We start from the raw sequence: 12,167 nt of genomic DNA, 5'->3' as shown, positions 1-12,167 counted from the left end.
GTAAACCCAGACAAGATCCCTACTGTACGTGGCTGGCACAATGAACTGGAGCTTTCCCCTCCTCAGCTCAGCAATGGATATAAATAATGCATACACATACCTATTTCCCAGCTACGTTTTCACAGTGTCATTTTTGTAAATATTTAGGTAGCATGAATCTCATCAGCACAAAGAGAAAGCTTCACTGAAAACTCATTGCAGATATTTACTGATAAATCGAAAGCGCTTCTTGCATGCTTATAATTTATTTGTTTCCTTTACGAACCAGAAACTAATCGTGTTTAAAGATTATAGGTACCAGGTTATGACTGTGTTATGTATCCCAATAGCTTAATAGGAATATGAAAGTTAAGTAACTTTCCTCTCACATCTATCCTCTCTGAAGCAATCCCTGCAAGAATAAAGGCCCAGGGGAGGCTGTGGGGTGGGACCCTTTGGGGCTTAGCATCAGACTCAGCTCTGTTCTGTCAGAAACACACTCATCTTCCCCACCGATCCTCACGGTAACTCTCCTAGCTGTGCTTTCCATTTAGCTTCTTTGGAGCTGCCTTAGAAAGACAAATGGTTTCTTTAATCCCCTCACAGTCAGCCTTTCCATTTCCTTAACTAAGTTGAAAAATTCCTTCTTTCCACTGCTCAATGCCATCCTTCAGGCCTCTCACACTGAAAGTGGTTATTGGTGGCCATGTTTCATGTTTGATATGAAAATGGTATTCACAGAATACAGTTATTACAATTGAATTCATTTGTCTTCTATAAACAAAGCTGTTATGCAGTAAATCGTTTGCCACGTCCACTTTTTGATAATTCTATTTACAAATTTTTATCAAAAATATGATATTTACATATGTTTTGTTAGTTTTTTCTAAAGTTTGTTTCAGCTCATTTTAGTGTAGAAAAATACCAATTCTCAAGAGCATTTTCTTTTTTTTTTTTTTTTTTCTCCCTAGGGAAGCACTACAGTGAGGGATTTGTTTCTAGATGGGCAGCTTCTGGGAAAAAACCCCACCCAAAGTCACCTTTAACTCTATGGAAAGTGAATAGCCTTGAAATCTACAGTGACAATGGAAATGAGAGTGGGATAAACCAAATGAAGCAAAAAAAAACCAGAACAGGCATAGCATATCTTCATCCTTTTAGAAAATGCAGTGTAATAAATAGCTACAGCTGTAGTCCTTTTGTTTCCCCAGCGTCTTCCAAACGCTAACACATCGAAGCATTGATATTGCCCTGTGATTGTCCTCTTTTTCTTCTTTTTGTTTCTTTTTTTTTGATTGCTACAGCATTGGCCTCTTACGTTGACATCCTTAAGAGCTTGAGTGGTGTTGGCAGCACGGTCCTGGCCCCCACACAGCCTATGTAGAGCTTTGAGAAGACCGATCATCGTGGGGGCTGCCGTCCGAGTTCTCGGTCTCCCCCTCGGAGATGGCCTGCATGGGGGTATTGTAGAGCCTGCAGCGCACGCTGTACCGGCTGCTGCTGGCTGCCGGCGGTGCCCGCGACCGCCCCACCCGCGAGGACGCCGACATGGGGAAGTTCTTGGAGGAGAACCCTTCCGTGTTGACCCTGGGGGAGCAGGGGGAGAGCGGCGATAATGCATCAGGGCTCGTTGTGGGAGGAGACTCTTCCGTGCTTTGAAGGGCATCTGCTGTCATCTCTCCGGGAGACTTCGGCAAAATAGGACTTTTCAGAATTTCTGTGGCAGACATCCTGTAGCTGGAATCAGATCGACTGCCCTTTTTAAGGAGCAGTAGCTTAAACTCCTCATTGGATGTGTTGGACTTTTTGGCATTCCTGTATATGAGCCCGGGGGACCTCTGACTGCTAATGGGAGTGCCCACGTTGCTGGCTGGTGGCATGTTGCTGGTAGGCAGTGTGCTGCTGGTGGGAGGCTGGCTGCTGGTCCCAGATGAAGCTCTCAATCTGTTTCTTACAGAAAGGTCTCCAGAATCCTTTCTTCCAAGAACTTTCCTTTTTGATCTGTAAAAACACAAAGGGGAACTTTTTCATATATTATTTTTGTAGTGTAATGCTTAGCGCTCTTCTGGAGTTTTACAGATGCTTTCATAATAGCCAGAGTTCTCTCAAGCCCTCTGTAAAATATTGGAGGCTATTGGAGTGTCTCATGGCACTGAGCTGCAGAGTCTCTCTCAAAATTAACCAGCTCTTCCAAGGCAGTGTATGTACAACCAGCTAAACTTTGTAAAGACAACAATACATACAGAAATTTAGGCAGTAATTATATGCAGCATAATCTATTCAGTATCAGAAAATTTCAATTTCAGTCGTGATCCCAAATTTCAGCGACTACAAAATACTCTAAAATTGAAGAGATGCTTTTTCATACCCTTCTCCCTGTAACAATTCATTCACCAGACTAGAGCTGGTGGACTGGCAGGCAGAAGACAGGAACCACTGCAGGTAATTTTCTTTGAAGACATCTATGTTGGTTAGAGACAACAGCTTGATGTTTTTATCTGTAAAGCATCCCACACATGCCATGAAGATACTCAGACTGCACTCCATGCCATAATAAAACATGTTTTAAAGCTACTTTTTAGAAAATGAAACTGAGTTAACTGAAGAATATAGTTTGAGGACAAGACTTAAACACAGAATTACTATCCTGCACCTATTGTTAGTGGACAACCGTGGAGGGATGCATGTTACCATTTCCCATTGCCACAAGGTTAGGTCACCTGTGAATGACTGCAAACAGGTCCTCAGTAGTGCGGGGTTTGTTTGGAGACACAAAGGCATCCTCAGTGTCAGCCTGTGACTCCTCGCTCAGTGGAGACATGATGGACTCGTCGCTTGGAGAAGACTCTTAAAAAGGAAAGAAGCCACGTTATGAGTCAGACTCCACGGCATTTTGCAACAGCACTGCCAGTTGGAGACACCAGCTCCCCTCACAGCTGAGTGGGCGATACCACCATACAGCCTTTGCCCTCTAATCTAAAAGTTGTGTCTGTTCCCTATTGGAGCCCATAAAAGGAGCAACACAGGATCTCCCATATACATAATAGCTGTGATAATCAAACTCTTCTGTACCCAAGGCCGATCCTCCTCACGTTTATCTTTTCAGCTGAAATGCAGCACAAGGGAGGAAATAAATGTCACAAATGCAGTCTGAATACTTTAAAAAAAGTGTAAATAGCTGTGAACTGGCTAGGGGGCCAGCTTACAGACATGGGAGGGGTCTATGCCTCAACCCAGAGAGGGAAGGTGATGTGCCACTCTGCTTTGATTCCGCCACCATCCCGTCCAAAACTGCCTGATTGGGTACGACACAGAATTCCCAACTGACCTTTCAGCGAAGGCTCGTCTGCACCGCCCACCGTCTCGTCTGCCCTGCTGTCATCAGAGGCACTTTTGGTTGGGATACCTGATGTGATACCGTTTTCCTGCTTGCAACTCTCTTCATTGAGTGAATCTACTGCTGCCATCTCTGCTTCATAGTTGATATTCCCAGGCACATGGTGGCTTACATCGGGTTCGTGTTTAAACTGATAGGTGATGGCTGGTCCCTCAGCCTGAGCTGGGCTTTCATCCACGGGCCCAACTTCCACCTTCCCCTCGCTGCCTGTGGAGAGCTCTTGCTGAGCCTGCACATGCTGAAGATCGTGCACTGTTTCTGCTCCCTGGACAGGTTTCTTTGTTTCATCATCACTTGTGGGGACAGCTGAGTCCTTCTGAAAGCCATCCATGGGGATTGCACATGTCTGAGTCAGAGAGCTTTCTGGTAAGTGTTCAGTGGCCAGGTGTGTTTGGTCCTTCCCAGGTTTGATTTCAACCAGACCCATGCTTGCTGAAGTTACAGCTTCTCTCTCACAGCTATTCTGCCCACCAAAAGAGGAGCTTTTCTCTAAAGGTGGTTTTCCAGGGCCTGTTTCTGCTGGGGAAGTGTCAATGTACAGCATTATGGCCTCATCTGTAGAGTATTGGCGTGATACTGGCTTTTTAGCTAAGAGTGGCCTCATTTTGCCTGAAGAGACGTCGGTTGCCATCAAGGTGGTCTCCTGTATGCAGAGCAGGTCTGGGGTACTGCCTTTATGTTTCACTCCTTCAGGCTTGTTGACTGCCCGGAGGTGGACAGACTTGAGAACGGAGGGTGTGATGGCGAGGGCAGAGGGAGGGCCGGGCTGCAGGGCTTCCCCGACTGCGCTCTGCTTGCTGTGGCTAAAGGTATGCAGCTGGTGCCTGTGAGCGAAGGGCTTGCTCAAGACATTGTGAAGAGCACTTAGGTCAAGGTGAGTAGGAGGTATAATTGGAAGTTCGAGGTCTTTGCTCACTGAGGCGGTGCCATCTTTTGAAAGTGGCTGCTGCAGCGATGACTTCCTCTCTGGAACTTTCGGCTTCCTCTTGCTCCCCCCTGGAGACAACGGTCCTGAAAAGAAAGCTGTTGGAAAAGAAGAGGTGGGCGTCTCTGACTGGCTGGAGTAACCACTGGAGGGTGAGGCTAACCCTGCCAACTTCTCTGGGGAGGCAAGCTTAAACTCATTATCAACAGAGGGGAGGGATGGGGTTGTAGCTCGTGACCCAGACTGAGATGTCTGGGATTCAGAGCTCTCTGGTGACTTGATGCACTCTATGACTGTAGTACCCGTAGCAGTGCTTGAATTGGACAAGGACCTGTAAGGATCGCTGGATTTCAAGTCGTTCAGAAGCCAGAGGTCTGCATAGTGAGGTTGTTCAGCACCTTCATCTTTAAAGGAGGGGATACTGGTGGTGTCAAATGGAGTGTCCTTTAACCCACCATCATCCTGGTTTGGCCAGGGAAGCTCCTGCTTGGCTGGCAGGTTGGGGCCTTCCACTCGGGAAGGTGTGTTTGAAAACTCAAGGGGCAGCTTCATCTCTCTGGCAGTGTGAGAGACATGCTGCCCACCACTGATCTTTGGTTCTTTCTTGTCAGGAAGGTCAGTGCTGCCCTCTGATTTCCTCAAAGACGAGCTGCGTTTTGGTGGGGCTGGCTTTGCCTTTGGTTTCTTCAGTGAGATACACTGCTGTGCCTGCCTCCTGTGGCTCACACATTCCTGCCAGGCATAGTCAGCTAGGCTGGAAGTCATGCTCCCGGTCTGGCCACTCTCGGAGCCTGGGGCTGCATAGTTGCAAATATAGCTTTTATTACCCTTCAGACCGCAGTCAAAGTGCATGGAGGTATAGTATCCTTCAGTATCCACAGAAAAGTGTGAGCTAGTGTCTGCCTTGTCAGAGGGGGTCTTTTCAAGGAAGCTGTCATAGGTGGCCATGCTGGTAAAGCTGGGACATCCCAGGCTGTCCGCCTTCGGGCGCTCAGGGCTGAAATCCTGGCGACAGGAGGCGTCATGGTGATGGTGCAGGTAGTTCCACTCACTGTCGCTTGTGTTGCTGTTGTTGGGGTCATCCAATAAATCCGCCACAGTAGATGTGAAGGAGCTTGCCCTGTGGCCCCTGACCTTGTCTGCGTGGTCACCAAACTGCTCTGTGATGAAGACATTGGAGTCCTCGTTGGCATTGGGAGCGGTATTGAGTGACAGCTCGGAGTCACAGTGTGAAGAGCCTGTTAGTGGAGGAGAGGCAGCAGGAGGAATGGTTTCAGATGTCTGGGAGGGACATGTGGAGCTGCTCCCACTCCAGTTGCCACTGGAGGACTGGTGGTCATCTTTCTGGTCCATGTGGCTGCTGAGCAGGACTCCTGCTGTGGAGATGGAGTGAATCGGGCTCCCGAAGGTGTCTGAGTTGGATGAAATTTCACAGCTGCCTGAATCGACCATCCTTGACAGCCGTGATCTCCCCCTCTCGCTTATGCTGTGCTCGGGGCTGTGCAGGTGCTGAGGACAAGTTAAACCAATGGGCTGGCACTCCTGTGAACCCTGCTTGCTCAAGATCTCCTTCCCCTTTTTCGGGATCCTTTCCTGACCAGCTAGGAAGTGCTCTGCTTCGTACCCTGCACTCTTGGTGGTGGCATCCTGATGGCCCTCGCTGGCCCGGGCACCCTCGCGGGGAAGGCTCCGCGAGCGGATGCGGTTGCTCACAGCAGCAGCAAAGACTGCATCCCCATTGTCTGCCAGCACCAGGATGTTGCCAGTGGAGTGGGAGAGGGAGGCGACAACGCTCTGCCCCCGCTGGGCACGGATCCGTCGCCGGGAGGGAGCAGCTATCAGGATTTCTTCTGTCTGGCACTCCGAATCCCGGGTCCCCAACCTCCTGTTGCTGGAGCCAGAGTATTCTGGGTTTGTGTGCACAATCACATTGCGCTCTCTTGCCACTGGTGACTCGTCTGAATCTAGGGCACATGGAAAGCTGGGTGAGTGGGAGAGAGCTCCACATTTCCTGGCATGAGACAACCCGCGGAGCAACCCAAGAAGATATTATCTTCTGTATTTATTTTTTAATCTTTCTGAGCATTGGACCAAATTTAAGTTTTGTATAAAGAATTTATAAGGCAGATCTCCTGCCGGTGAGGTAGGGAAATTCTGGTCCTACAACATGACTTCTGCAATGCGTTCTCAATGTGGAGCTGAGCTTGCTGTGCTAAATATTAAGACAAATACTAAGTTTTCAGTTTTTACGACTCTATTTCAGCTACTTAAAGTTTTCGGGACTGGCTGCTGGACAAAACACTCCATAAGCTTCTAAAAATAATTATTTTTCTCCTTCCTGTCTGTTCAGAATTTCCATTATCTTCTTCTTTACTATCAGGAATATTTGCAAGACAAAAGGATCTTTCTTTCATAGGTTCTCTGATTACTTATTCCTTATGATAAACACATTTCTTCTGCTTCCAATCAAGTTTCATGGCAACTGACTGAAACACCAGAGACATCTTCAGGTGCAGATGAATATTAAGAAATAGCAATTCTGTTAGTTTTGTTTTGAGTTAATAAGAATTTCCCGCTGAATTTGCTCTCAACAGAGTTGCTCCTAATTTACACAAAAAGTGAGGTAATTTGGTAGATTTAAGGCAAATATTCTAGATGATAAAGAATAATAGGAAGGAACTGAGGAGTGTGATAAATAAAAGGAATGTTTAGCAAAACTCCTAGAGTAGAGTACCAGCAGCTGTATCTGTGGTGGATATTCAACCACTCATCTAAGTTATCCAGCTGTTGTGACAACTCATCACCACTTTGTGGAGTAACATCTGTCAGTTCTTTACCTTAAACTCCCCTGACGCAAGAAAAAACTTTCACTTAATCTAGTTACTTTTTATGCACATAACTATGGGTTCATAACAGAAATAAAATGAAAAAGAAAAAAAGAACTGATTAACATTTACACAATAAGAGCTGAACACGTACATCTATATTACTCAGTAAGGCCCCCAGTCCTTCAAGGCCATATGGAGTAATATAGCTTTTCTTACTGTAGTAAATCAAAAGAACAAAACATGTCATTCCTAAACTCTACAAGCATTTACACTTTCAAGGCTTTATTTCTTTGGAAGACTAGCTACCAGCTCATATGCCTGCAATTTAAGTCGGTTAGAAAGCTATCTACGGAAGATTTGTATTTATACTACACCTATTTCTTGTTGCACTCTTCTGGGGATGCCAGAGATGGTTTTCCTCCTCCTCAACTTTCGTCTCCGCTGTAGTACAGATTGTGAATGAACAAGAGAGCAGCGTATACTAGCCTCTCTGTCAAAACCAACTCCTGCAACCCATAAATAGGTCTCATTAGCCTTTAGAAATAGTAAACAAATTTTCATGGCTGGAACACAGTGGAGGTATGTGAGCTTGGATTAAGCCTGTGAATAAACATAAGGGAGCCCTTATGTAGCTCTTATGTAAATTATATCACAGTATATCACAGTTTTACGTCTAATTCCAGCTCCCCCTCAGCAGCCTGGTCTGCCAAAAATAACAGAAGGCATGAAAAGAAAAAGAACAGAAAAAGGAAAGAAAATCAGGAAAGCAAATAAAGAGCTCTTGGTAGCAGGGCATCTTTCTTATAGCTATTTAATCTGTCTATCATAGGGACAATGATAGTAACTTCTCTGCAAAGCATTATCTGTCCACCTGTGGCCTGACTTATTTTAAGTAAGCGTAAAAAAACATTTTAAGGTTCTAATGCCATATTGCAGTAGTTTGGTTCTTCTTAGGAGACCAATATGCCAGGGGAGCTAACATTTCAAAAAGGAAGGAGACAGCTAAAATGGGGCCAAGTCACCATGCAAGTTTAGAGAGCATTCTCTGTGACAATGACACATGACTGAGAGTGACATTAATGGGGAACTGCCATTTACTTGCATACATCAGGAATTGGCTTGGTTTTCCCATGTGGGAGTCTGCTCAGGTGACGCAGTCAAGATCCTCACTAGACTTAGAAGCACAAGTTCCTGAGTACATTTGTTTATGACAACCTTCATACAGAATAGGTGAGAATTCCTTGTTTTCTTTATGTTTCCATGGCATTAGCTAAGGGAAGTGTCTTTCAGTTTGATTTTATGCTGTCTAGTCAAAAAAAACATTGAAAGGAGACTGAGCAGAAGGCCAGTGCCCATCTGCGCTGGCTTTTTGCACAACTGTACACTCACTCATGCTCTCTAAAGTTGACATGGGACAGGTTGGAAAAAATGTGCCAGGTCCATAAAACACTAACATAAGGATTGCTGGTACAGTGGTTTGTAATCTTAAGAAAAACAAACAAACTAAAGCAAACAAAAGGAAAAAGAAATCCTGATAAGAAGCTCTATTTTAATAGCGTATAATTATAGAAAACATAATTATACACAGACATACACATACATATTACATTACATAACAATGTAAAACATTAAAAAGTAACTTTCTTGTAAAAGTTCTTCTTGAAATCTACTACAGTGAAATAGAGGCTTCAGACAGATGTCCTGTAACCACCAATGCCCCTGGAATAAGCAGAGGAAGAACTTTCTTTAATATGGAACAAAAGTGCCGTAAACTCCAACAACAATCATTTTCAAAAAAGTGAACATTTCTCAGGGTTGGGAGAAGCTTAAAGAACAAAACCAGAGAACTAAAAGCAAACTCTTTGAAACAAAAAATCAGTCAGCATCACTGTTGGTTTTCCAGCAACTGTGAGTTAGCTGAACATGCTCTGTGTGCCAGATGCACGGGGGTCATCTCTGAGAGGAAAGTGGAAGAGGGTATTTCTTCCCTGTGATGCATACAAATTATTCCCATTGGTGCTAATGCGAATGATACACATAAACATCCAGAAGATTACATACCATTCTTGATCTGTAAAACTGATCAGTGGAAATTTGGTTCCAATGTGTGGCAGGTGGAGTCTAGGCAAAAATGGCTATTACTGGAAAAGTTAAAATTGGTCCCGGACCTAACTGTCCTCTGGCTGCACTAGGTGAAAATAGCCCTGTGAGAAAGCCTGCACTGGTAAGGGTCCTGTACTGAAACTAAAAGGAGCATCACTTTACCACCAGCTTTACCTCGTGGAAATATGCCACACTATCTTATGACTTTCTGTGGGGATTTCCAGAGGCACTGCCCAGCCTATGACCTTAACCAGCTTGCTCATGACCTGTAGCCCAGCAGGGTATATGCAGGCTGTCCTGCCACCAGCTGCCAATCCTTCTGTGGCCAGAGCACTGTCCTGGAGAAAGGGACACCCACTCCTGGCTGCCACCTCCACAGGGAGGCAGAGCTGGTGGCACTGTGCAGTGTCACCTCTGCCAGGACAGAGCGGGGCTGAGACAGTGTTGCTGTTGCTGGGAGGATTCATGCAGCTGACGGTAGAGCAGATGGGGACTTGTGACCGTGATGCTGTAAGCCCAAAAGCCTTGGTTGTGACCTGAAGCTGGACTGTGGGCATACAACTCTTTCCAGCACCATGGTGAATCCTACAGCCTCTCTTGCAGGAAGATTTGTGCACTGCTGATAGACATGGGGAAGAACAATGGATGTGAGGGGCTGTGACCTTACCCCAACCCCCCAGTTACTGGGAAAATAGAATTAAATACAAATATTTTCTCTGGAGAATGAAGGTTAACTGAAAGCCCCCTTCTTTTTTCCTAATTGTTTACACTGAAGTCTATAACTGTGAAAGTTAGCCCACTTTATGCTCTTTAGTTAATCAAAACTTGGTACTTGAAAATATTATTGAGGAAAATTCAGATCAACTTTATGTTTACCATAGCCCTCTGGAAGGAAAGAAAGAGAAAAAGAGAAAGAGAAAAACAGCCTGATTTTTCATTCTGGAAATAAGTCATCACATTTAATAAGTGATATACCTGCTGCTTCTATAAACAAGTTCTCCTTCAAATAAATCTAGTCAAATATTTCCAAACATAGAAATGAAAGAAAATGCCATTACTATACCTTCAGTATAGCTGCATGTAAAGAGATCTCAGAGCGATGGTTTGCATGCTACACATTCATGCCTTGCATGTTTAAAGCACTGCAAATAGTAGCCTACATTCTCTAGTTTCTCTTCTCCTGCTACACATGATAATCATATGATTAATTTTGGTGGCTTTCTGCATTATTTCAGTCAGCTACATTCAAAAAGTTATTTGAGGTCTTTGTTAATACAGACTGTAGGTTATATACACAACAAAAGTACATTGTTTATACAGCGAACTAGGGTTATGCTACACCATATAACATGACTCAAAATATGGGCCAAATTAATCCTAGGTGCAGCTTCAGTGACTCCAGCAGTCACGCATTAGGGATGAATTTAGCCCACTGTCTTTCAGAAACTAAATCTTCAAGCTAGGATCTTTGCCCCAAGACTGCACAATCCCATGACTTCAAACAAATGAAACAAAATAAGTACTTGACCTCCCTTGAACCATGCAATAAATACAAAAAGAAATAGAAGAGATTTGTACCAGTGACATTGATGGGGATAATGCAAGAAGAAATCACTTGGGCATCTTGTTTCATTTTCTCCTCTGGAGTTGGGAGAGGTAGTGCTTTACTCCAATTGGTTTGTTTATCCAGTGTAGAAGGGATATTATGTATTGGATTTTTCGGCCTCTGCCCTAACATGACATCTGTATCTTCGTCCTCTGGTGGATGGGACTGCAAATGAATACATTCAAAATCAGTGTCTCCCACTCAGGCACACAAGGCTAATTTTGAAACAAAGCGGACACACAAATCAGAAATCAATTACAGGGATGCAGGAAGGAATCGTTCTAAGTTGCACAGCACCAGCCATTCTCCAATGGAAATTTAACATCCTGCTAATAGGAGAAAAACACCTCAGCATACTGGAACTCAGCACATAAACAGTGACATTTACAGGCCATCTCCTCTGTCATCCTGCATTCATGCATAGCCATGGCAAGCGTGTCCTCAGTTACCACAAGCATTAGACATGTGGGCTCTCATTTGCAACTGCAACTGGCCTCATATAACCATTCATTCAAGCATCAGAAGGTCCAAAGTTTTTAAGAAGACCCATCCATATTTCAGAATAACCATTTGCATTTCATTTGTACAAACACAGACAGAGAGCAGACCATAGTACAGCCATCCAACAGCTGTGTGGTAGGAAGTGGCAGGTGTTGACAGTGCTGGGACAGGGGGATAACAACCAAAGAAAAGAGTATTCACCACCAGAAGAAATTCAAAAGGTTGGTTAGAAACCATGTATATTTTTGTAGCATACTACAAGAAGTACTAGATGCTGAAGATAAAGAAACAGAGAGAAAAGTAAACAGCATGAAAGAAACACAGAGGTTTTGTTTTCTTTTGGAAGAAACAACAAATCCCCCAATACCCTATCTTGCAAAGAGAAATAAAGCAAGTGCGTTTTTGTGTGGTGTAGCTGCCAGCTTGGGTTGGGGGGTTGGCTCTTTGTTTGCAAAAAAAAAAAAAAAAAAAAAAAAAAAAGTTTCTGTTTTGTTTGGAAGGGACAGAGGGGAGAAACTTACCTTTACCTTCTTCTGCCTAATTTCCCTCCCTTCTTCCATTAATACATTCTTCCGTAAACTGGTACAACTGTTTGGCCAGCTCAGGACATCTGTCTGCCTCTCATTTTTTAAAAATGAACTGCAATCCCTTTCAGACAGGCTTTCTCTTCAGTCTTGAATTCCCAGCTGCTTAACTACCAGCCTTCCCTCCTTCATGCCTGCTGTTTACACTTTATTTGCCAGTTTTAGTTTTGGTAGCAAACAGGGCAAAAATAAAATATTGCTCTACATTGCCATGGCAGAGCATTGAGCAGGTGGGTGTTGAACA

At 44.4% G+C, this 12,167-nt stretch overlaps 1 protein-coding gene across 1 annotated transcript in view; it reads right to left on the bottom strand.

Annotated features, from left to right (window-relative positions):
- Positions 1 to 1,134: 1,134 nt before the first annotated feature.
- Positions 1,135 to 12,167, bottom strand: part of NHS (NHS actin remodeling regulator) — a 241,077-nt gene continuing 230,044 nt past the window's right edge. Inside the window, exons 5-9 of the mRNA XM_030234236.2 lie at positions 10,811 to 11,003; positions 7,504 to 7,635; positions 3,308 to 6,265; positions 2,700 to 2,826; positions 1,135 to 1,980 (exon numbers count right to left, since the gene is read on the bottom strand). Coding sequence (XP_030090096.2) covers positions 1,356 to 1,980; positions 2,700 to 2,826; positions 3,308 to 6,265; positions 7,504 to 7,635; positions 10,811 to 11,003 — 4,035 coding nt within the window. The 3' untranslated portion in view covers positions 1,135 to 1,355. The remainder of the gene's footprint in view (positions 1,981 to 2,699; positions 2,827 to 3,307; positions 6,266 to 7,503; positions 7,636 to 10,810; positions 11,004 to 12,167) is intronic.

The sequence above is a fragment of the Serinus canaria genome, chromosome 1 (genome assembly GCF_022539315.1).
Source record: "Serinus canaria isolate serCan28SL12 chromosome 1, serCan2020, whole genome shotgun sequence".
Classification (NCBI taxonomy): domain Eukaryota; kingdom Metazoa; phylum Chordata; class Aves; order Passeriformes; family Fringillidae; genus Serinus; species Serinus canaria.
The sequence above is the reverse complement of the archived record's forward strand: the minus strand, read 5'-3'. Positions and strand labels throughout refer to the sequence as shown.